We start from the raw sequence: 25,109 nt of genomic DNA, 5'->3' as shown, positions 1-25,109 counted from the left end.
TTTGAGTCGCTGTAAAATATGTAAATAAATACTTGCAGAACATCAAGTCCATCCAATTCTGTTTGTTTGCCACTTGATGGAAGGCTGTGTCACCGCCGGGCACTCACACATCTGCCTTTGCCCGCTGTGTCACGCAGCTTTTGCCCGCTGTGCAACGCAGGCCGGCCCCGTGCCCGACCGCCGCGGCTGAGACTGGGTTCTGTTTTGCTGGGTATGAGCGTTCCAAAATTCCTTTAACAATGACAAGGACGGCTGAAGCGTTTTGGCAAAGTAAAGCTTTTGGGTGGCGAGAGAAGGGCACTGCAGTTCCTTGCCACTTACAGCAAGGTTGGTACTCGCGTTTCCTAGGAAAAAAGCGAATTGCCAAACGTTCCGTATCCCTCTTGCCCAGAACACCGAAGGCTTTGCTGGTCCGAAGCAGGGCCGGGAGGCCGCGGGCAGCAGGTCCGTGCCCTTGTTCTGAGGTGGGCTCGCAGCTGCCCGCGACCGCTGCCTCACCGGTCCCCACCCACGGGCCGCCTGGGACACGCGTGGCTTGCTGCTGCCACACCGTGGCCACCTGGCAGAGGAACAGGTATTTTATTCCTTCCTCTCCCTTTCTGGAGCGTGTTCATGAAGAGCAGTGAGGGAAACGAAGAGAGAAGGGTGTGGGTCCAGTACGGACCAGCACCGGGCTGGCGTCTGCCGTTCACGCCTGTTTAGAAACAAAAGCGAGGATGAAAACTTGACAGGCCCAGGTAACAAGACCGACAAGCCTGAGGGACACCTTGTGCATGCTGCCGCTCTCCCACAAAGAGTCCAATTCACACGCGAGTAAAATAATTTGTCCTTTTTTATTACATTAAGGAAATGTAAAAATTCAGACTCTCACTACAGGAAATTGAAAAGCAATTGCAATTAGTTTACATCTGTACTACTATAAATTTATTGTACATCTGTATTTCAAGGTATTTTATCGTAAAACAAAGCAAACCTTGCCAGCAGCTGGTAGTGGTGCGCATTTCTCCCTCCCCCAGGAGAAGCAGGGTAACGGTAAGGAGAAGCCCGAGCCCTTTGTGCCTGTGGGAGATGACAAACATGGCTGGGCAGGCAATGGGGGGTGTGTGTTAAAATGCATAAAAACACTGCAGGTCAGGCTTTCCAAACTGAACTCTTAACAGGACAGGAACACCACTGCGGAGGGGTGCCAGACCCCTTTGCTTTGTACCAGAGGTTGAACTAATAAAACCCACAAAGTTCATTACATGGAAAAACAGGAATCGTCCTCCTCTTCATCTGATGAGTCCGTTGCCTCAGCCACAAAGAGCTTCCCCACAATCGAGGCCTGTTTCACTTCTGCGATGAGAAAACCGGGGGTTATTGGCGTGTCTGCCACCGCCTGACAGGCAGTTACAGAGGGTCCAAAAAGCAAAGACGCTCGTGAGAAACAGACTGGGGAAAAAGTGTTACGCGCACAGATTGTGGGCACCCGACAAGCCAGCGGTGAGGTGAAAGTGAGAGAAGGAGCCTGAAACGAAGGAGGAGAAACAAAGCCCACTTACTTTTATCAAGACTGAACTTGGTCCTGTGCGAAGCTGGCGTACCAAGCACCTCTCCGGCCTGATAAAAAAGGACAAAAGGGCTCTGCTCAGACACCGGCGCGGGCAGCATCCAGCAGCCGGGGGGCTGGCGGGGGCTCAGCCCGGCACTGGAATTAGGCTGCCCTGGCGCCGTGCTGCAGCTGCACTAAAAGTTGACCCTGTTCAGTTACCACAACTGCCTTCGCTACACTGGAGGCACGAGCCACTGTCCTGCTGCTGGGATCGCCGCTGTTCATCAACAGCCAGAAGGATTACAAACCCTAGGATACGGAAGGAATACATACATAAATTCACGGATTATCTGATACAAGGTGAGGATGATTGTTTCCTTTCCCAGCGTACAGAAGAATGTAACGGGGAACTTAATGTACCTACAGATCACAGAATTCAAAATTACAACTCCTGAAAAAAAGCAACGTATTTAATCTTGCCAGTAAGTAGCTCTTTTCTAAGAGAAAACTTTTCTCCAAGCGAAGTAGATACAAAACCCCAAAGTTTGGGAGGAAGCGCGGGAGGGGCCCTGTTTTCCCTCTTGACTGTACACACCGCTCTGTGATCCCGGCATTCTTGTGCCTGCCGCTTAGCAAAACCTTGCCTGGTGAAGGCGGAACTAGGCAACATTGAAGGAAACCAGCATTACCGATGTCTTCTTGACATTGCCCCAGGTGCCTCTGCTGCCCTGCTGCTGCTTCTGCATCCTGAACAGGTGCCTGTCGCAATCGTTCCTGCCGATGTAAGCACGCACGTTAGTGTCACCGCCTACGGAATTCACTGCATACAGCCAAAGGCGTTATACGTACAGTGCTAATTCAGAAAGAAAATTAGCATGGCCATTAAAACCAGTTGTTGGTCAATTAAATATAACAGCAGCTCTGAGAGTCACACCACAGAACTGCTTAATTAGATCACATGCTAGGACTCCTAATGCAAGTATCAGACAAAGCTTCGTCATCTTCCCAAAGTTCATTTCTTGTCCTTTAGGTAAGATGTCACATACTCGGCAAGTTTCAAGACGATTCCAGTTTCAGTAAAGTCTGAAGCAATTGGGTTAACAGGTTAAGACTCAAAACGAGCAGAGAAACCCCTGCTGAGGCTGAAGCCCAGCGCACTCACTACCTTCTCCAAGAGCAAAAGGACACGTGATTGGCATTGGTTGTGTTGCCCACACTTAGGCAAGCAGCTCAAACGGCACACGCCATCAAAGGGAAGACCTTTCTCTCAACAAATTCCTTAAGGACTGGGTGCAGCTTCTAACTTACTCATCAACGACCTGGATGAAGGGACGGAGCGTACCCTCAGCCAGTTCACTGACAATACCAAACTGGGAGGAGTGGCTGACACACCAGAAGGCTGCGCTGCCATTCAGCGAGACCTGGACAGGCTGGAGAGTTGGGCGGAGAGGAACCTGATGAAGTTCAACAAGGGCAAGCGTAGGGTCCTGCACCTCAGGAGGAATAACCCCATGCACCAGTACAGGCTGGGGGCTGACCTGCTGGAGAGCAACCTGGCAGAGAAGGACCTGGGAGTCCTGGCGGACAACAAGTTGCCTGTGACCCAGCAATGTGCCCTCATGGCCAAGAAGGCCATTGGTACCTTGGGGTGCATGAGGAAGAGTGTGGCCAGCAGGTCGAGGGAGGTTCTCCTCCCCCTCTACTCTGCCCTGGTGAGGCCTCATCTGGAGTGCTGGGTCCAGTTCTGGGCTCCCCAGTTCAAGACAGACAAGGAACTACTGGAGAGAGTCCAGTGGAGGGCAATGACGATGATGAGGGGACTGGAGCATCTCCCTGATGAGGAAAGGCTGAGGGCACTGGGTCTGTTCAGCCTGGAGAAGAGCAGACTGAGAGGGGATCTCATCAATGCTTATCAATACCTTAAGGGTGGGTGCCAAGAGGATGGGGCCAGACTCTGTTCAGGGGTGCCCAGCGACAGGTTAAGGGGCAACGGGCACAAACTGAAACTCGGGAAGTTCCACCTGAACATGAGGAAGAACTTCTGTACTGTGAGGGTGGCAGAGCCCTGGCACAGGCTGCCCAGAGAGGCCGTGGGGGCTCCCTCTCCCGCCTGGATGTGATCCTGTGCAACTGCTGTAGGTGACCCTGCTTTGGCAGGGGGGTTGGACTGGGTGATCTCCAGAGGGCCCTGCCAACCCTGATGATAATGTGATTCTGTGATTTCCTATGCATGCTCTGAGTCTGGAAGTGAGGTGGCGTCACAGTTCCAAGAGTGATCTTTCTCAGAAGACAAAACACAATCTTGGGGAAAATGAGAAAGGAAAAGGTTAGCAGAGGAGCAGTAGTACAGTTCCTACCTGTTGATGGGTACCAGCATACCAGGGCTGATATGCTCACACTGAGGGGTTTTCACCAGAGGGAAGACAGCTGAGGCAGGTGTAATTGGGTTGTCCGTAAGTGCAAAGTCGTCATCATCATCATCTTGGCTTCCCCGGAACGTTGGCAACTACAAAGCCACATCAGAGCAATCAATGACCTGTCCTTTTTAACAGCAGCCTGCTGAAAAGACTTCTCACGGATCTGTCTCAGAGCGGCACTAGGACACAGCCTCCTCACGACTCTGTGAACCTCGGTTGTGTCCCTCTTCCCCAAAGGCAGGGGTCCCAGACTCCCTGTTCTCTCCTCAAGAGGCAGTCGCTCCATTCCCTTGCTCACTGCAGCAGCTTTTTTGACTCCACTATGTCCCTCTTGAGATGCAGAAGCCAGCAATGCGCACAGTACACACAACACGGGTATGCAAGGACTCGACATCGCAGCCAAGTGATGCCTCCATCTTGCTCTTAATACTCCTCCCGTTGATGCCCAACATTTTGCTGGCCTTTTTTGGCTGCTACTATGCATTAAAAAATAATTTCTGATTAAATTTACAAGCTCAAAGCTGACCATTGCTACTCAGGAGGAGGATTTCAGGATTACTCGGTGAACTTCTGGTTCTTTCATTTTGGAGAGAGAGGAGAACCGGTAAGGTTCAGAGAGGAGCACCACAGATGATCAAAAGCACAGCAGGTCCTGGTAGGGGAGAGACACAACGGGTGAACAGGGACCAGGACAGTTGTTCACCGTCTCTTCCTCATGAGAAGAGGAGGACAACGTCAGCAGATGCAAGTTCAGAACAAATAAAAGATAGTGCTTCTTCACACAGCAAAAAATTGAGCTCTGGAACTGAGCACAAGAAGTTGCAGATGTGAAGAGTCGGCATGGGTTCGAGGAGGGGCTGGACTCGTTCAGGGAAGGGAAATCCGCTCGTGACTCTCAAGACAGAGAACCTCTCTCTGGAGGTACACCTCTCACCACACACGACAGCAGGAGGTTAGTCTCTTTTGTGCAGCACAGGCTAGGCAAAATTAATTCGGGGCTGGGGGGAAGGAACTCTTTTCTACTCAAAGAGGAGTCTCCTGGAGAATCCCTCTGCAAAAACCGGGTGTCCTGGACACGGATGCATCAATTCTTTCATAGCCAATCTGCTGGTACTGGTCACGGGGATTTCTCCCTAGCACACTGCAGTTCATGGAAAGCAATAAAGTTAACACTGCTTAAGTTCTGACCTTCCAACGAGCCATGGTGTTACTCTGCCTCTGGATGCGTGCCAGAATAAGAAATGCGCTGTTGCTACAGAGAAAAACCACAAAAGAACCAATTTATCAAGAGACGGACAGGTGTCGCTTGGAGCCCCTGCTGGAACGGAGGTGCTAGTTCTAATAGGGAGAGCTAGCTTGGTCTAGATGCATCATGAAATACTACTTTAAAAATTCTCTACAGGGGAAAAAAATGAAGTCATTCTCTTGATAAATGAGGGACTTTCTCTTTACATATGAAAGCAGAGTCTTAACTAACATCTAGAGTGCATAATCGCGCTTCACCACAGCGAAGTGGAGGCTTATCAGAGCGATGCGGTAGCGCTCTCCATCTGCAGGGTATGTTTGGGGGCTGCCGGTGGAGCGGGAGGGGAGGGCATTCTGCCTGCTTCGGTGGCTGACAGTGAGCCTGGCCAAGGAAACAAGGCAGCTCTTCTGCCCAAACAGGCAACAAATCAGAGAGAGCAAGTGAACAACAGGCAAGGGCCGGGGCGAGAGCATAAGAGAACTCCCAAAGAGAGACGCATCCCCAGACAGCATCGAGATGCGAGTGGTTTTAAATATGAGATGCGCAGAGAGAAGAGAAAGAAAGAAAATCCTGTTAAGTATCAGCGTGGCTTTAGAAAGTACCCGGCTCCACAGCACAAGGATCTGGCGGTTGTCCCCAGGACCGCGGTATCACTGCACAACCAGCGCTTCACAGCAGCAGAAGTTCCTCCCGCACAGAGGCAGAAGGGCCACCCCTACCACCGACTGGTTTTACACATCCATTCAACTGTAACGCTTCTCTGCGGAAGCCACGTTCCACCCGTTCTCACTGCTGACAATCCAAATATTGCAGTAACAAATCATGGGAATAAGCCTCTTCCTCCACATCCGCAAGACGTTACGGACGGAGCTGAACCAGCAGACTCGTAACGCACCCTTGAAATACCAACCAGAAGAGCACAGGCATAGATAGGCTGTTTTCCCAGATTTACCTTCACTCTTCTATTCTGAAAGGGCGTTGCAGTGAAAATATCATCATGGTTGTCCTTCGGCAAACAGTCCAGGAAATCTCTCATCTGCTGCTTTCTTTTGAAGGTTCCCATTTTGGCAGTTATCGTAACTGGCTCTTTCTTATCTACAGGAATCAAAATATTAATTGTTCCAAGACATCAGTTATGTAGCGTGGTTTTAAAATTCGCTAATTACCATTAATGCTAGTGGTACAGAGTCCCGGCTGTCCTTTGTAGAAATGCCTTATAGCTTCTTTGTGATCCTTTGTGTTCTTATACAATTTATGCTTTCAAAACGAATTTCTACAATACATCTTAATTGTGAGCTTACTGTAGAGCCTTACATAGCCATTGCAAGTGTCATACCTCAGCTATTTTATTATGGTTTTAAGAGAATTATCCATGCAGCTGCATTTTAGAGACAAAAGACATCAAGATTTATCGCCCACGTCAAGAGGCATAAATTGCTCAAACAAAAGCTCTGCTGCACAGAGACCAATTTCGCATCCTCAACAGGAGGTTTCTGGAACACTTATCTGAGACTTTAGCATATACAGTTGTATCCTTCGCAAACCTTAGTCCTGTTACCGCACCTAAACAATCAGCCATTAAACCTACTCGAAGGAAAGAAAGGACTTGGTCACTTCCACTGGTGGTGTGTGTATTCCTATCCTCTGCTTTCCGTTACAAGTTACCTTCTGGGCAAATTTAGAAGAACATCTTCCCAGTATCCTCATCTTCAGACAAAACCTAAAATAGCTGCTTATGCAGACAGTCAAGTAAAGAAGAAAATTAATCCACAGTTCACAGATTTTCAGAGGAACAAAGTATTTTTGTATCTATGCTAAGATTCATCGTTAACAGGATGCACTCGCTTTCTGGGAGAAAGCCAATGAACAGCTCCTAACTGCCAAGAAAACTCCTTGCTTGGTATTATGCAGGACTGCATTTAGTCCTTTGCTTTGCTACAGCCATTTTAGAGTGTCTTAGTATTGAAAAGGTCCAGGTGAGTCCAAGAGGTCCCAATCACTGCTCTCCTCAAAGCAAAAAAACCTTAAAACCACTGGGGCAGACTGACCCTTTGTGAACACTCACTAACCAAAACAATTGTGTCGTCTGTTAAGCTGCAGTCTGATAATGTCTAATACCAGGGTGAAACAGGAAAACATTCTCTATAGGAGATCAGCAACATTAGAAAAAGCTTTCCTAATCACACAAGTGCAGGGAATTTTGATGCCATAATAGTCAAAGTAAGATAGTTTCTATCTATGCTCCAAAACACTTGAGAACCATACCACCACTATCAAATTCATGACAAAACTGATGCCCAGCAGATTTTCACACAAGTGCTGTAACTGGACAAACATTTCAAAGAAACGTTCAAGTAAAATGAAGTGCATTGTCCTGCACGTGAACCCTCAATCCGCTGCTTGTCTAAGTCTGCACAAAATCACAGCTCACGGACTTCAAGGGCAGGGGAACCTGTTGGGACCATCGAGTCGGTTCTGCGTTACGGGGACTACATAACTGGAGTCAACCTTTCCCGCGTGAAGTCCAGTAACCGTGAGTAACCTGGATCACCTCATTTGGGCAGAAAAAAGGATTTTAATGCTTTTCAGTAAATGGTGACCGATGCACAGCTTTAAACACCGAGGAACATCACCAGAGTTATCTTTGCCCACAGCTCTGTAACACTTAGAGCTTCAGCTTCCAATGGCTGCACAATGGCGTCGCCTTGTCAGCGAGAGGCATTGCTATCAAATGGCTTTCCTCACTTCAGCGCTTACCAAGCGATCGCGACCTTCCCTCTGGTAAATGACTGGGTTGAGCATCTCGTGCCTTTCACTTCAGAGCGTGCTTGCTCTCCCTAAACAGGAATTCCTGACTTCGGAACTGGACAGGAAACAGCAACAGGCACGTCAGTGCCAGGCACCAGAGAATGGAACTTTGCTGTTCCTACTCCACGCTGCCCTTAGTGCACCTGAGCTCCCCGTGTCCTTTTTGGATAGGTAGCTCTACCAGTAGCTCGTTAGCTACTAGGCCTCCAAGAGCCTCTGAGGATATAAACAGCTATTTTCCCTTAGGTTGCAAGGCCAATTTAAGTCTTCTCATCATGCCAAAAACTAGAAAACTCTAAAAATATCCTTTATCTTCTTGTTACTTCAGTCATTTACGACATCCTCTGAGCTCTGCAACAAACCTTTATTCTGTAGAAGATGGCCTCCTTCACTATCAGACCCTGATGTGCATTTATGTCTATATCTCTCATTACGTAATAAATACCAAATTTAAAATTATTTGAAGACAACAAAATACCCAGAAACAAGACGTCAGTACCTTTCTGTTCTAGCTTTCTTGAAGTGGTGGTCTTCTTGGCATGCGTTTTGGAACCTTTTGCCTGTTGTTCTTCTATGTACTTCTGATGGCATTCTTCAGCAGAGCGAGAGCCCACCGCCATGGCCACCTCCACCCAGAAGCCATTCCTGTGCTTTGGAAACGAAGCAATGGCCCTGCCAAGAGAACAAACCCGCGACCTTCGTCACGCAGAAGAACCCACACAACCCTGCCACATAAAATACCCAGAGACCAACTGCCCTGCCTAGAAAGGACACAGTGCCTTGGGTGGAGAGAACCTACTCTCTGGCATCTTGTCCAGACACTTTAAAACATGCAAATTTAGTTGGACAATTTAAGTTAACAGCTCCATTAGAAGATAAATTTCTTCCTTATTTGCAGCAGGTCCCCCCCTACCCTCCCCAAGACATAACCTCATGACTTTTCAGGTTTCTAATCTAAAAGAAACAAAACCAAATATGGTCATTTTATTACGTATTAAATACTGCCCAATAGTTTAAGTAATTGGACAATGTGTTAATTAAACATTCTTGCAGTTAATCTCCCCTTTACAAAACTTAAATACATAAGCACATCATGTTTAACATTTTATTCCATTAGGGGAGGGAATACGCCACCTCTGCCTTACTGTCTAAACCATACATGTGGATACTTTTACCATATTATTTACCTACTCATGCTTTTCAATTTTTCTTACAGGAACACTTATCGCTTTTAACAAGATTAAGTATGTGTTTTTGAAAAACAGGTAGAGGAGTAGATTCACAAAATTTCGCCTAATATCTGTGTTCCTCTCACTTTACACTGATGACAGCGGTAGGGGCTGCTATAGGCTGATGCATTGACAGCTATTTTAGAAAACACTCAATTGTCCCCTTTATTTCACTATTTTTAATTTGTTAACAAAATTTATTTTTTAAGAGGGAATTAAAATGTAACGGAAACCTTTAAAATAACGGGAAAGAGGCTGAATCTGAAAAATCCAAATCCAGACCATTCAGACCCTCCAGTACATTATGCCTCTCAATGTCCGAGAGAAACTGCCCTGCGAAGACAGGACAACCACTTGCCTGTAGAGCTTCTGTAACTCCTTTTCAGACCAACCATCAGTTGCCTTTGGAAAAAGTTCTAAAGATTTCTGCACCTTTTCCCTCTCAGGTTCTCTCGATTTTGCTGCTGAAGACTTGGCAGTATTAGAAACTTTACAATTTGTTTTTTTATCAGGTACTTCTGAATTCTTTTCTTTTACACGAACTTCCTCCTCTCCATTGGTTTCAGACTCAGTGTCAGGTTGAAGCAAATACCTTGGAGGGTTGATTCTGCTTCTTGTTCCCATCATCTTATCGGGCAGATGGGAAGCACTAGACTCGCTAGAAGGTGTTTTTCCTTCAACTAAATCAGAACCATCAGTGGATCTGGGCACACTTTGCCTCAACAGCACATTACGGGAGGCAGTGGAGTGGTTTACTGCCCTTTGCTCACACGACACCTTGTTTACATCAGCTGAACTTTTACAGTTAGAGGAAGATTTAGAGTTTTGAGTCTCTGGTTTTAATAAAGGTTTAGTTTTCCTTTTGATAGACAGTGGGACATCTTCACTGGACTCCTCTTCCTCCTCTTTGCTTGACAATTCTTCTGGTAAATGCTTGCCTGGAAGAAGTTGTTTGGCTGACCTTAAAGAGTACCTGTAAGTCTGCCGATACATAGTCAGTTCTCCATGTTCCGTTTCTCTCTCTTCCGTTGTCATTCCTGGGATTCTGCTATTATAGCTGCATTTGTTTAGTACTTCAGTATTTAAGGAATTCAGCTTAACAGAAAGTTGTGTTTTAATTTTTGTACTATTGATTGCATGATCACTTTCATCACCGTCTGAAATGAAGCGCCTGGACTCCTTGCTTGCAGTGGACTTGGTTTCTCTTTTGGAACTTACTCCTTTTTCATTGTTTTTCCCTGAAAGAGATGATGTCAGTATAATATCACACGTTGTAATGTAAATCATCGCCGGGTTCTCAGACACGCAAGACTAGCCTGCCGCGGGATGCAATGCATCCCACGCGTGTTAAGATCTCCTTTCTGTTACATAGACTGTAGGAAGAGACAAGCAGCACAGCTCCATGTTCTGCAGAAGCCTCTCCTCACATTAACAGAACACTAGAGTTCTTCAAGACAAGGAGATATCCTGTTGAATGCTCATGTTGGGATACAAAAATGAATTAAAGGCTGCTTCCCGCTGAAAGACAGCTAAATGTCACTTAAGAGAGAAATTGGTGGTGCTAGGAAACATTTCATCACGCTCGGTACTGCCATCCCCTTCCCCATTTAAGAGACATATAATAGCACAGGTTGTCTGGAACCCATTTCCAAAGCGTTACCTGACAGATAACTTTAAACTCATTTCTGCTGTTAAGGGATGTCCGTAACTTTAGCAAACATCACTGAGTAAAATCAGCACCTAGTGAAGCTTCCCAAGATCGCTACGCCTCCTTTCCCATACAGGTATCTCAGAAGGACGAAGTAAAGGCCTTCTGCCCTCACACGTACACTCCTACGTATTTGGGATTAAGTTCTTCTGGAACAAGAGGCTACATGACAGAGACGTGACAGCACGTCCCAGCAGCCAGGCCATTCCTCGGCATGGTGGGCACGAAGCAGAGAATATCCGTTTAGACACAACTCTTACAAAGAGCACACAGCGTGGAACCAGTTACAAGCACTGAATTCATTCTGTGCAGGTGTCCCTCTGCTCCGAGGGAGCGCAGCCCGCAGTGGGGAGGGCTCCTCCTGCACAGGAGGCATCCAGCTCCTGCCCAGTTCACACCCGCGACAGACTGCCTCCAGACTAAAAGAATTAGGATTATCAAGGCTACAAAAGGGAAGGTGGAAGTATCGAACAGATAGAGAATAAAATAGTAAACAGAAAACGTTGCTAAAACGCTGCAACTGAGGTTGAGCAAACACTAACATCCCGAAAGCTTTCTTTATGCTGCAGTTGCTTTAAAAGAGAAACTTCTGCTTTTATTTTATATTGTTTTCAAGGTTCTATTATTTCCCAAATTTTATTAAAACTAAAGGTTTTAAAACTCTGTTAATACACTTTTTTTGCTTACCTAGGCATTTCATTTATTTTAATTCATCCAGCTTAAAAAGCAAAGCCAGACTACCAGTTTACTGGACTGGTGAACTCTGCTTCTCTTCAGGCTCTCTCAAGCCACACCTAATAGCTGTGTTAAGAGGTCCAAAGTACAGGAGCAGAAATTTAAAAAACAAAACAAAACACCTCCCCCCCAATAATCCTTTCGTTTCCATTTCCAGAAAGAAATCAGCATGTTCCCATTATGTAAATAGAGAAGTGATTTACAAACGTGGTTTATATGCGGCACTGTAAAACTAGGCATTAATGCTACTCTGATAATTCTTCATAGAAGAAGCAATTGAGCATTGAAAGATTTAAATAATTTCTTTGCATTAACAGGACATGACCATACTGCTCTGGCACCCAACTCATACTCCCACTGATTCTAGGCAATAACTTTAAAAAAATAAGAAACATGAAAAAAAGTTTTTTACCTTTACTTTGGCTTTTTGGTGTTTCTTCTGTTGTCTTCATCACTTCCTTTCTTTTATTCTTCTTAGAGATGGAGCTCATCTTTCTTTGGGATTTTTCACTACTAAACATCTTCAAAATAAAACAATTTAATCTAAACTTCTGCAAGAGATTACATAGCAAGCCTACCGACGCCAGCTCTGAAAAAACCAAATGTTTACAGGATTGGTAGATTTAAAAGTCACCTACATTGACCAGTATCTACTACATACTATTTGATGAACACAAGTGTTTATACAAATGCATGTTTACAAACATGTATACAAATGCATGCATATACAAATACAAAGCAACTCAGCCAGGCTCCCTTTAAATTTAAATACTCTAAAACCCAAGTTAAAATCTCAAGACCTAGAACTGCTTGAGTTGGTGATAAATTGGACATTGATCTTCACTGCTGCAGCTGATGACTACTGTTAGTACTCCCCCCATTCCATCATAGCTAATCTTAGAAAAAAAAAAAAAAGCTCACAACTGCCATAAAGAATGCTGTTTTCCTTCACTTGTTCTCAGAATATTATCAGAGTTGCTTAAAGTGTCACAATAAATAAGAACAGCACAGCTCAATCAAAACTGGGGTGACCTGGACAGATCAGGACACAAGAAATGAGGAAATACCTGGTGGTACAGAATGCGAGAGCCTGCGCGGGAAGGAGAGAACTGAGAACAGTACAGATTAACGCCAGCCCTTCCCGGCAGCACTGCCGTCCCTTCCGCCATGAAACACTGTGGCACGGGCCCAGCCTTACAACATTACAGCAAATGTTTTACTTGGGAACCTCTGTGACCCAAACCACTGCATGGGTGCAATATCCTTCTGATATATTTATCTTTCAAACAAACCCAACCAACTTATTTTTCCAGAATTAATTCCCTATTATCCCCATTTTAGAGACAACCACCATTATCTGGTAATACAGAGATTAAGACTATTTTTTCTGTTTGTTGTAAAATGGTTTTACGTTTTCAAGATTTCCTGCCTCTTCAAGTGCTTATAAGAGCTGGACTCTTTCCATTAGATACCTAGTCAAGTTTATTCATTATATTTAAGGAACATTTAAACAATACGCAAAAGAATCTTACCATGCTCAGATAATCTGTTCCACCTTGTTCTATAGTAACATTTAGTTCCTGATCAACAAACTCACGTTGCCCACACCAGAAATTTAATGGTGGTTTAATAAGACGGCCACTACGAGTGTAAACTCTGCTTGAGTCATTTGATATGGAACTGTGCTTTGGTGTTGTATCTACAAGAAAAAGCAAGAATTACAGTTTTGTCCCAAATATCGTATTGGGAATTCACCTTTGCAGACTTCACCAGCATAGGAGCAATACTGTGTTTAAACCAGCTCATTTGCACTGACTACATGGAAAATATAAAACTTAGCACAATGTTATGTTGGTCTTTGAAGTGTTCAGGTTAGAAATAAGCATACCTTAATACGATTCACAATTTACTGTTGTGAACTTTTTCTTTTCACTTTGTTTAGAAAATTATAAATACTGTAAAAGTCATATAGGGAAGCAGAATGATAAAGAAAAGTTGTCACACCAAACAAATCCTAACTAATGAGAGAAAAAAATAAATCAGCTTTTATAGTGTTAGCCAGAAAATCTGATTATAGTATTAACAAATAGTAGTTAAAAAAAAGTTTGGCCAAGACCCTGTTGCAACCTAGGACAAGATATTAAAAAGAAGTCAAAGTTAAAACCAAAAGCTATTAGCATCCCTACCAAAGGTAGGATTGCATTGCAAGGCAAGGAAAAAACGGGTTGATCATCAGATTATGGCTTTACAAACATTTCCTTTGGAAACAAAGCCAAAGTAATGAATTTTTCCACAACCAATTCTGTCCATCCCCAGTTGTCATCACTATGCCTCAGCTGTGGCAAAAACATTCAGATGCCATAAAACAAACCTGCTTGAGGACTTGATACAAGTTTAAATTAACCCAGCTAAAAAAAGGGGGTGGGAGTCCCACGGACGGAGCCTCGATGGAGGTATTAAATCCCACGGGCATCCCAGAAGGACTGAGAGAGAGAGTATATTATGCAAAATAGCAACTGGAGAAACAAATCAAGTTTGCTGTCAGAATAAAGAGCTCTGGAGTCATTGCCTTCCACTGCGGCGGACCAAAACCAGCTCCTGCTTCTTTCGGGCTAACCCTCAGGACAGCCCCTAAACACTTGTTGTAGCTGTTGCACATCAGGAAACCACAAATAAAGAAACAAGTCAACGCTCTTGATCATTGCAGTTGAAGTGAACACAAACAAAAAACTCTACCTGGCCAGTTAGTTACCTCTTCCATACAGCCTGATTAACGAGATACAAAGCAGACAGATACTAAGTATCTTTTGCTGGGGAAAACAGCTCTCAGAAACCCCCCCCCCAACTTTTCTGAAGAAAAGGATTATTAAATACCCACAAGCGTTTTCATCATTCTGCGATAATACTTCATAGGTGGTGTTTCTGGTTTCAGGTTTCTTTACATCTCTTGCTGAATCTCCTGCATTTTTCAATACGTCCGTGCCCACCACTGAGTCACTCTCTTCATCTTCACCCTCACCAGTATTTTGTTTTTGTTCTTTCCTAATGATTTGGAGTTTAAGAAAAGAAACAATAAACACCTGAAGGAGTTGTCCTTTAACAACACATTACCTTATGTAAACTCAAAAGTCTTCTCCTCATCGCAGCAAAAGCCCAATAGCACAGTGCAGCTGTACTCACACAGACACCGGGCGAGCCACTGAATCAGTGAAGCTCTTTGCTTCTCTTTCCTCTAAGGCTGTGTAAACAAGTGGAACAAAACCAAACCAGGATAATGAAGAAAGGTAAAAGGGTATCCTTCCAAAGCGGTGGCCAGTATTTGCCTGCAACATAGTCTTCACGCACACATCTACAATCTTTTATACTCCTCTGGTATAGCATTCTTAAAAAGCAAAATCTCAGTACTTAAAAGAACATTGCAATGAAACAGACTCTCCAAAGAAATTACCTTCTTCTTTCCTCAAGAAACTCCTCAACATATTCCTTCCACTTTTTGGAAAACCCATATGTAAATCTTTTGATGAAACGGTAGGGAAATCCTGTTTGAAACAGAGTAGCATTAACAATAGCTGAGCAATACTTTTAATCAGAAAGGGCAGAAATAACGTCCAGTACAATCACGGTTTTGTAAATACCTCAGAAGCTCACTACCTCTTTAAACACCAGAGAGACAGGTTTCCCTAGTTTCAGAGAACAGCATACTTCATAGAAAAGTCAGCCAAGGGGTCATAACTGACAGGTGTCGGTAGCTGGAGACAGCATTCTGGTTTCCTGGGAACCAGACGCATAAGCTTTCCCCGTCCATTGCGCTGGACTGGCACGTGGCTTCTCTGCAGAGTACCAAAGTCTCTCAGAGCACCTGAGATTTTGGGGGTCTGGTTAGGTCTAAGCTGTTGGGACTTACCCTATCAAGGAAACTCTGCTTGGAAGAAAACTTCATTTTGCTTTGCTACAGAAGCTGTTCCATCCAGAGCACACAGCCTGTTCATGAGGCTTAGACAAAGAACAACTGCAGCAGGATCAGGTGCAGTCAAGGTATCTAGCAACAATATTCTAAACTTGGGAAGTTCTTCAGGTAGTACAGATACAACAGAATGACTCTAGTTTTGTCTCTGAAATCAACAAAACAACCCTAAAAACAAATACTGATGCAAAAGTATAATGTATTCCTTTGTTGCAACAGAGAAGGAAAAAAAGCATCACTTGAGCTCCAGCCTTTCTGAACAAACGTTGGATGTTTGACACTCTGGCGGATAGCAGGCTAACACGTGCCCTTCCCATGGGCAGGACAGCGCTTGCACAGGTGCAGGAGCACAACACCGAGCCACCGCTTGCTTGCTCACAACGTCTAAGGAACCAGCAGCGTTCAGCCTCTGACACCGAGGCCACTAGAGTCACGGACTACTACACGAAGGGTCTGCAACAAGTGATTAGAAAACAAGCTTAAGTAGCAGCCTATTTATCTGAAATTCTGGGAAGCAGCATCTTTACTGGAAAGCATTCAACAGGCACATGAGTGGAAGAAAAAAAAAAAAAAAGTCACATCCACAAACTGTTCATCTTGGGAGGTGAAAGGCCATGAATGTCAGCCTGCACCAACAGAGACTTCCAGTAACTGAGCTCCTCCAGGAGAACGGGACATGAGAAGGGCACTCTGTCACTAGCTTAGTTAGCGTACAACCAAAGGTCCACCTAGCCCCAACCAGGGAAAGGACACTAACAGCAGAGGGCAGAGTATAGAGGCAAGGCTAACATACCGGAATGTTCCCTCCAAGCAACCTCCCAACCTCCAACTGAGAAATCGACACCAATTTCTATGTATTCAAAACCCTGAAGGAATTTGACTTCCAGGAAATTGCTCAGTCTCCAACAGAACTCATGTAAAACTTCAGCATCTACAAGACTCTGTGCAAGGATTTCCACAAATGAGATGCACATGTGAAAAACTTTTTATTTCCCCTTTACTAGGTTGTTTGGTTTTTTAATTTCCTTTATTCTGCTATTGCAAGGGACTGCACAGAACTGATCTTTATTTACCATCTCTATTCCCTTTGTAATTTCACCACGGGGGCGGCGGGTGGGCGTGCGCAACACCCTGCTGCGGGGCTGTTGGGACATCAGCCACAGAGAACACCTTTCCGGGGCAGAGCCTGTGCGATTAAACAGTCTGTACTGTTTGGGTTGGTCTGGTAGCACAGAGTCCCTGATTGCTAATAACCACGAGGCAGAAGCAGGGAAGCGCCGAGCCAGTGCTCTTACTGCAGCACATCTCATTAATGATTTCAGTGCTTTGAGGGGTCACCTGGAGTATCAGTACGCATTACTCAGATATTTTCCACAGGCAAGTAGTTCTGTCTTGGTGCAGCTTGTTCACAAACCGATGGTGCCACTGCCGACAGCCCCGGCTGTTCCTGGCTGCCAGAACCACTGCTTTAGGGAAATCCTCAGACTTTAGATGTCACATTTCTTCTCCTCTCTACCTACATTAGCTTGTCTTTAACTTCTCTTTTGATTCATGTACCAATATTCAATCTGTTCAGGGTATTTCCAGGGTATTTTCCACACTGACCCTATGATCAGGTTTTTTTGTGTGTTGGGAGATGTTGGGAGGCGAGGGGGAGGTGAGAAGGAAGGATGTTTTGCTGTAAGTGCTAAGCCTGAAGATCAGAGGAATTGACCCAGCACAGTCCATTAACACTTAGGCTTCGGAAACCTCTGTAGTACTTGAACCACTCTGCTCAGAAGTCTCTTGCTGTCACTTTTCCTTCTCAGAATATGAAAATAAAAACAAATATAAGGATTTAGCAGGGGAACCAATAAAAAGATTCAAGTCAGAGAGCAGCCAAGTCAGGTATTTATCAGAATGCATCCCAGTATTGCAAATGAGAAGAAAAAATTAAAGCCACAGACACACCTTTGGACACCTTGTGCTGGGCCTGAAAGAGCAAAGAGTGCATATACGCTCCTTTAGAAAGCGCGTGATCACACACGCACAAGGCATGTCTGCGTTAAGGCAAGCATTTATTCCATCTATGCCACAGAGGATCTTTACGTTCCTAGAGCTGTCTGTAAGCACGAACACAGCAGCTCATTTACTAATGAACATCACAGAGGATGCAGATGAAGCAAGAAAAATAGAATAAAGCCTAGCCTAACACTAACATTGTGTGTAAATTAAATTTCCTTTAAAATTCCACATGCTTCAAAACAATCTGAAGCAGGACGTTTTGCTAGATTTGGTATAATGTACCACTTAGACCCTAAAGATAGATCAGTTTACTAAATTATAAAGCACTGACACCATAACTAGTCTGTCTCTAAACAGAAATTCCATGCAGCGTTGCAGAGCTAGTCGTTAATTACTGAAAGTAAGTCACAAATAGAATGCAAACACCAGAGTAATTTCAGTAGTGTATAAACAATCTCTATTTGAATGTCTTAGCACCATTTAAATGCCAACACATTAACCAAAATTACATAAGGCAATCTTAGCAAAACTCAGTTTCTTTAAAAGAACGTACCCATTAGCCAACTTGATGCTCTGAAAGCCCTCTCTCTAACTGCAGCACCCTAAAAATGCCAGCTACAATTAACATTAGATAGTAGTTACAAATCTGATGCTGGAGTCACTTTCCAGCACGTGCTGAATATCCACCGAGCCTGATTAGCAGGGCAAGGCAAAACACTTGCTTCAGCGGAACGTTCAATCATAAATCTGAAGCCTTTCTCAGTTTGTAGTGTTACATCGATAATCATCTTCTTACCTTCTTTTCTCATCGAAGCTGAATCTATATTTCCCTGTAGAAAGTAGATACTGCCAGATGATGTTTTAACTTGGTTGTATGCTATGCGTTCCATAATTGCATTGCTATGCCAAGACAGACCATTCATATCTCTAAGAAAAGACAGATAACATGAAGAACAGAAATAAAACATTGTTTTCATAAAAGAAGGAATTTAAAACTAGAATATTGATATTCCATATGAGACTGGCAGTGTTACATATTTTATCAGCGATATAGACACTGGCAGGATATGCTATGTTTTCTTTTCTTAGCTTGGAAGAGAAACAGTTCTGGCCTTGTCTAATATTTGGACAGGAGGCAAAATGAGCATGGTGACTGCCACAAGCCTTAGCGTCATGTTGTGGTGTAACCCCAGCCAGCAACTAAGCACCACGCAGCTGCTTGCTCGCTCCTCCCTATCTGGTGGGATGGGGACAGAATCAAAAAACAAAGTAAAAGTTGTGGGTTGAGAAAAAGACAGTTTAATAGGACAGAAGGGAAGAAAATAATGATAGTAATAATAGTAATAGAATTACAATAATAACAAAAGAATTAGAATATACAAACAAGCGATGCACCATGCAATTGCTCATCACCCGCCGACTGATGCCCAGCCCATCCCTGAGCAGCAATCTGCCCCTCCCAGCCAGCTCCCCCAGTTTCTATTCTGGCCATGCCGTTCTACAGTATGGAATGTCCCTTTGGGTTGTTGGGGTCAGCTGTCCTGGCCGTGCTCCCTCCCAGCTCCTTGTGCCCCTCCTCGCTGGCAGAGCATGGGGAACTGAAAAGTCCTTGACTTAGAGTAAGCACTACTGAGCAACAACTAAACATCAGTGTGGTATCAACATTATTCTCATCCCAAATCCAAAACACAGCACTGTACCAGCTACTAGGAAGAACACTAACTCTACCCCAGCCGAAACCAGGACAGTTACTCAGAGAACATTAGCTTGACATTAAGCTGCAGAAGCAAAATGGACTAAAGGACTCCGTCCAGCTCATTATTGCAGTGATACCATCACGCAAGATGCAAAACTACCATTATACAGATCAAATGTATGTTTTCCCTAAGATTATTATGTTTATTTCTGACTTTCCTATTTAAAGACAAGAACAACTGAAGAACAAGCCCTAATATGTGCAAAAATTGGAGTTGTTAAGAAATTATTAAGGGACTTTTCCATGAGAAATAGACAGACCCAAGCATTAAAGTAGAAAATCTAAGTAGTGTTTTGAGTTTTGTTTGGTGGTTGTTTTTTTTTTTTCCAAATATACTTTTACAACGGTAACCAACACACCAAACTACAGAACAGTGTTAAGGACTGAAACCCAAGACAAAGTGAAAACATTCAACTGTGTAACTTGTCACAGAATACTAACAGAAGCCAATTCAGAGGGTCTATAAAGCAAATCAAATAAATCATGTGTAAGCAACATTTATCAGATACACACAAATGAAAAGAGAACACGTGGCTAGTAGTGAAGGGTGCAAAGTGAGAGGATCACTTATTTCTACACAGCCATGAAATAAATGTCAATTCCTACTCTGAACTCCAGCACAGAATACACAGCCTCCTGACATTGCTCGGGAAGCATACTGAATTACTTCCTTTCACAGTGCTACTGCTGATGAATGAGGGTCTGAGTTTTCAGTAGATAAGTAACTGTTAGGTAGTTAATAACTACAGAAAGAGTAGAATACTCTTTTCCAAGTGTGTATTTTCAGTGTCTTCAAACAACTTTATTCCAAGCTAAATCTCTCCTTTTTTCTGACACTTCTCTTCCTGATCTTGTACCTATTTGAATACAATCTGACCAAAAACATAACAAAAACCCTGCAGAGTAGGCCTTCAGGTAGATCAGCTGCTGTCACAGCTCACCACATAGCTGTAGGAGTAATAGTGCCATCCGAAACGATATGGCAGGAACGTTTGGGTGATGGCAGTCTGCACCAAGTTTGACTTAAAGCAGTCACAAAATAGAATTTTTGTGAAATGAAGTAGAAGCTCATAAGTCAGCACCAGTTTGGGGGGATCTACTAGACAAACAGATTTGTCTTTATTCCTCTTAAGCTCTTTGATCGACTCAGAACTGGACTTTGAAATACCTATTTAACCAGTCATTTCTTGCATGTAGGCACTCACCCTCTTGCACACATGAAGGAATTCATCTCTTCCTCGATAAAGAAGTTCAAACTATAACACCACTTTGTATTTACCACAGGCTAAGAATAAGTTCCATGAAGGTGCAGCTGCGATGGCCACCTAAGCCAACCTAAGCCAGGCCAGCCACGGTTCCCTCTCCCCCACCATCCCTCACCCGCCGTGCAGCAGCTCTGCCACTCTGCAGGCTCTGAAGGAACGGCGTGTGCAGTCAGAAGACAGATAACTGTGTTTATAAAAATGGTAAGAGCTGTAAGCAGTCACAAGGGTTAGGGTGCAAGCAAAGGGCCGTGTTCCCTGTGGCTGGGGAGGAAAGCGGTAGAAGTGTGTGGAACCACTTCCAACAGTTACCAAGATATTCCAAGCATACAAGTCTCAAAGCTACAGCTGCTCAGCTAGGCGAAGACAGTACAGCTTGTCTAGCTTAGATGCTGAAAGCCCACCAGTGTGTTTAACATTGCATTTAAATCAGAGAACTTTTTCTTACTTCCGTTTTCCTTCAACACATATTGCACTGTTGCCATCCATCACTTTAATTCTCCAACTGGTTAAGTAGATGTTTTTCTGTTACCAAAAAAAAAAAAAAAGTCATTTTTAAATTAGACTAAGCTATGCAACATCGCCAAGGCATTAACAAAATAGAAATTAACTCCTGTATAACTTGAGAAGGTATTTAGGCACCATCCTCCAGACCAGAGAAACTGAAAACAACCGTTATACACATAAACGTTGAAGCATAATCAAGCTGGAGTCTAATGCACAAGTGAAGACGGGAGTTTAAATTACAGAAACTTTTGAGTAATGTTGACTTTCAGAAGACGAAGTCATTGGCCAAGACCTCTAGCAAATCCAAAACGCTCCTCACAAAAAATACCAACATTATGTCACACCTCTTACACTTTGTCATGTGTTCTCCGTTACTGTTCAGAAAAAAAGTTAGCATGAAAAAATAAAATTGTATTTATTAGCTACATTATTGCTAAACCTTAGACAGTATTAAAATGGATATATCTGGTATTGCAAACTACTGACACGCATACAGCTGCAGTACCTTCCTTTTGCACTAAATAACCAGCAAACCAGTTGCACTTGAGTTGCAGTTTGGAAAACAGCATGGGAAACTTATGACTTTGTTTTTAAAAAGCTTCTCAGAAAATGATTTTTTAACATCTGAAACTATCACCATTTCTCCTCACAACTTCAGTTAATGAACTCCAGATCTTTTCTTTCGTGATGTTTGCCTTTTGACCATCAGCCTTGATTTCACTGAAGATCTGACCAATGATTTATCCCTGACTGAGGGAAGGTACCTGACACGTACAGCCAGCACCTGCTCAATGCTCAGATCTGTAGTGCCCAGTAACAGCAGCTCTTTCAGCATCTCCTACTTGGCTACAAATCTTATCTAATATGAACGGATATCTGTTCCTCTTCTAAATCAAAACTCATCATAAAGATAACTTTTTTTTTAAAAAAAATACAGGAAAACATATCAAACATGCTTGACAACGGTGAGGGAGAACGAAACAATTAACTTGCTTAACTTGAAGAGGACTGCAATCCCACAGATTTCTCCAGGGAGCAAAGGAAACTCAAACCTTGGGAAGGTATGCTTCCACCAGTTTCCTTGGGTAATCACTGAGGGATGCAGCACATCTTTCCTTGGCATTTATTCAGAAAGTTGTAAATACTGCCAAGCACGTATTGAATTGAAAACAAGATCTGCAGACTAGTCTCCTAGGAAAAGATTCTTGTCCCACTTAATTCAACGGAAGTTTGGCTATTCTGTAGGAAAGCCAAGACTTTCACCTCACCGTCAGCAGTACAGATTCAGTTAACTTTAGAACCATCCCTAGCCTACAGCTATGAAAGATTTCTCCTCCTTGGCTTTGCATAGAGAACCAAGAGCTGGTTTGGCCAGAGATTTGTGTCCATCATACCAACACATGGCAATTAACGTATTAAAGAGAGGACGTAGGAGACTCCTTCAGGTAGAGAACTCTTTCACCCATACTGTGGCTTGTGAACACCAAAAAAAAAGGCCTTCTTTTATGCAAAAAAGAAAAAAACAAAAGCCAAAAAAACCCCCTGAACATCATCATCTTGCAGTATGGGAAAAAAGAGATCCTTTTGATGGGAAAGTGTTTACTAGTAAGATCTAATAAAATAATAGTTTATTCTCTTCTGAGTGCTCATTACTTTTGACAAGGAAAAGAAAAAAATCACAACTATGAGCTACAAGCGGCCCACAGGAATATATCAGTTGCCCTAAAGTATTAAGTTCTCCCACCTCTTTGTTTGCTTTGCCAGCAACTTCATCTGTATGAGGTTTATCCAAAGGGACCTTACAGCCTTCTTTTGGCTTTTGCTTCCTTGGAATGTGGAGTTTGGGAGGAGAGAGCATAATACTACATAAGCACTGAGAGGGCTTTTGAGAATTAGTCTCCAGCATCTTTTCTACTCCACGAGCAGCTTGCTTATTACTTGGCTGCCAGTCTCTTCTGTCTTGATGAAGTTCAGTACGTTTTGCTTCTCCATTTCCCCACCTTTCTCGTAACTGATCCCCGTTTTCAAAAGGGTCGAAGTTTAAAGTCGCAGAACTAGTCACTGTATTTTGAGACATTTCATCATCAGCATCAATTGATTCAATAAGGAAATTATCCTGATTATCCTTATCAGTGGCCACATACTCTGTCGGATCATTCCTGAGCTGCTCGGCAAAAGCAGATTTGACTAACAACTTTTCTGTAGTTGTGGAAGGAGGAATGTTCTGCTTGGTTGGGATTGAAGGTGTTGGATCTGCCCATTAATAAAAAAAAGAATAACAAAGAAATTAGTGATATTTGAGAACTAATAAAAAAACACATTCATAAAGTTAGCTCCATTTTTAGTAAGAGGAGGCTGCATTGATTAGCGCTACAACAACTGTGAAAGCACTGCCTATTTCAATTGTTAACATTAACAGCAAGCCACTCTGAATTTGTTCAGACTAGCTTTTCCTCACCACCAGATCAATACCCCTGCTATTAAAGACTTAGAGATATCCTGCTTTCCCCCAAACCCAACCGTATCTATTAGTAGTGTATCTTTACCATTCTTCCTATCTTTTCTTTAATGTATCTTCCTTGCAGAGCAAAAAAAAAAGATCTGTTTTCACAAAACCCAGAATCTTAAATATTTCCATCTTTCCAGACTTCAAGATCTGGACTTGCAGCCATGCTGCTGCTATGCTGGGAGCTACAAGCATTGGGGTTTGAGTTTTCAGATAAATTAAGTTCAGTTTTGAAGTTGAACACTACTAAGACTTTGCCATGCATCATTTTCTTAATCTGCATTTTCAAAACTGAATGGCAGGACAGAAGCATATACAGGGTTGCTATCAAGTAACAATTCGGAAAAAAACAAATACAAGATAATTTCTCACAGAACCAAACCTTTTCTCTTTATGTATTAAAAGCTAAGCGTTACAACTAGTCTCTAAAGAACCCTTAACCACCTCAGGAGCCTGAAGGTAGATGGCTTTTGCTGTCAGAGGAGATAGTGCACTCAAACGGACTAATAATGTCAAGCTTCAAGGTCAGAAGTCCACAGTCCTAAAGCATAGTTAAAGCAAGTCTAACGCCACCTCCACGTTTGAAAAGGCAGATTCGCAGGTTTCACGCTCCATTTTCCATCGCACGCAGACTACAAAGAAAGAAGAATGATAATCTGCCAAAGCATGCGAGACGTTATAAGCAAGAACAAAAACCCTGAAGTCAAGGAAGTTTTGGAAGTGTTTTTAAGAGCAATACCAAGTACCTTTTTGCTGCTGCTGCTGCTGCTGCAATTTCCGCTTTACACGCAAGAAGAACTTCTGTGGCGATTCCAATACAAGAGGGTCTATGGCTAGTGCTTTTGTGGTCTGGTTCTCAGGAATCCGAGTGCCAAGTAATTCTGGAAAGTAATAATACAAAAAAATGTTTGAATTTGGGGAAGAAAAACATTTTAATGTGGGGGGCATGGGAAGCAATGTACATACTTTGTAAGATATTAAACTCCACTATACAACAGTATGTTTTCTTTCCCAAGACGGATGGGCAATGTGACCTTTCCCTTTCCATCAGGGGGTCAGCTGTTACGTTGCCTCAGCTGCATGTGAGAATCACCCTCAGGTGTGCATATGCACGTCTGGATGTAACCCAACCCACAGGAATCAACAGCAGTTTGGAGGTGACTAGAAATGGGATGTGTTTCATAATAGTAAGGTCTAACAAACAGCACCAACACTAACACCTTTTGATATTTCATCAAAAGTCATTATCAATTTGTGATGTGATAATGCAAGGGCAAAAATATACCTTTTGGAAATCTGTTGTTAAAAAGGAAAGAAAACTTCAGCAGCTTTCACTTTTTATAAAAAACCAGAACCATAGAATGGTTTGGTTGGAAGGGACCTTAAAGACTACCTGGTTCCAACCCCCCTGGACACCTCCCACCAGACCAGGTTGC

General features: G+C 43.4%; 1 protein-coding gene across 1 annotated transcript; it reads right to left on the bottom strand.

The window, feature by feature from the left end:
• Positions 1–1,240: 1,240 nt before the first annotated feature.
• MIS18BP1 (MIS18 binding protein 1) lies at positions 1,241–24,554 on the bottom strand (the record flags this gene model as incomplete). Its single annotated transcript, XM_009700281.1, has 15 exons — positions 1,241–1,335; positions 1,542–1,599; positions 2,221–2,305; positions 3,889–4,037; positions 6,147–6,289; positions 8,502–8,674; positions 9,590–10,469; positions 12,087–12,195; positions 13,207–13,373; positions 14,553–14,716; positions 15,123–15,213; positions 18,439–18,569; positions 21,109–21,185; positions 22,912–23,420; positions 24,420–24,554. Coding segments are annotated over 15 exons (2,966 nt in total), but the record flags the coding sequence as incomplete, so codon positions are not given.
• Positions 24,555–25,109: the final 555 nt, after the last annotated feature.

This window comes from Cariama cristata, unplaced genomic scaffold (assembly GCF_000690535.1).
Source record: "Cariama cristata isolate BGI_N322 unplaced genomic scaffold, ASM69053v1 scaffold2305, whole genome shotgun sequence".
Classification (NCBI taxonomy): domain Eukaryota; kingdom Metazoa; phylum Chordata; class Aves; order Cariamiformes; family Cariamidae; genus Cariama; species Cariama cristata.
Note: the sequence above shows the minus strand (reverse complement) of the source record. Positions and strands in the feature narration are given on the sequence as shown.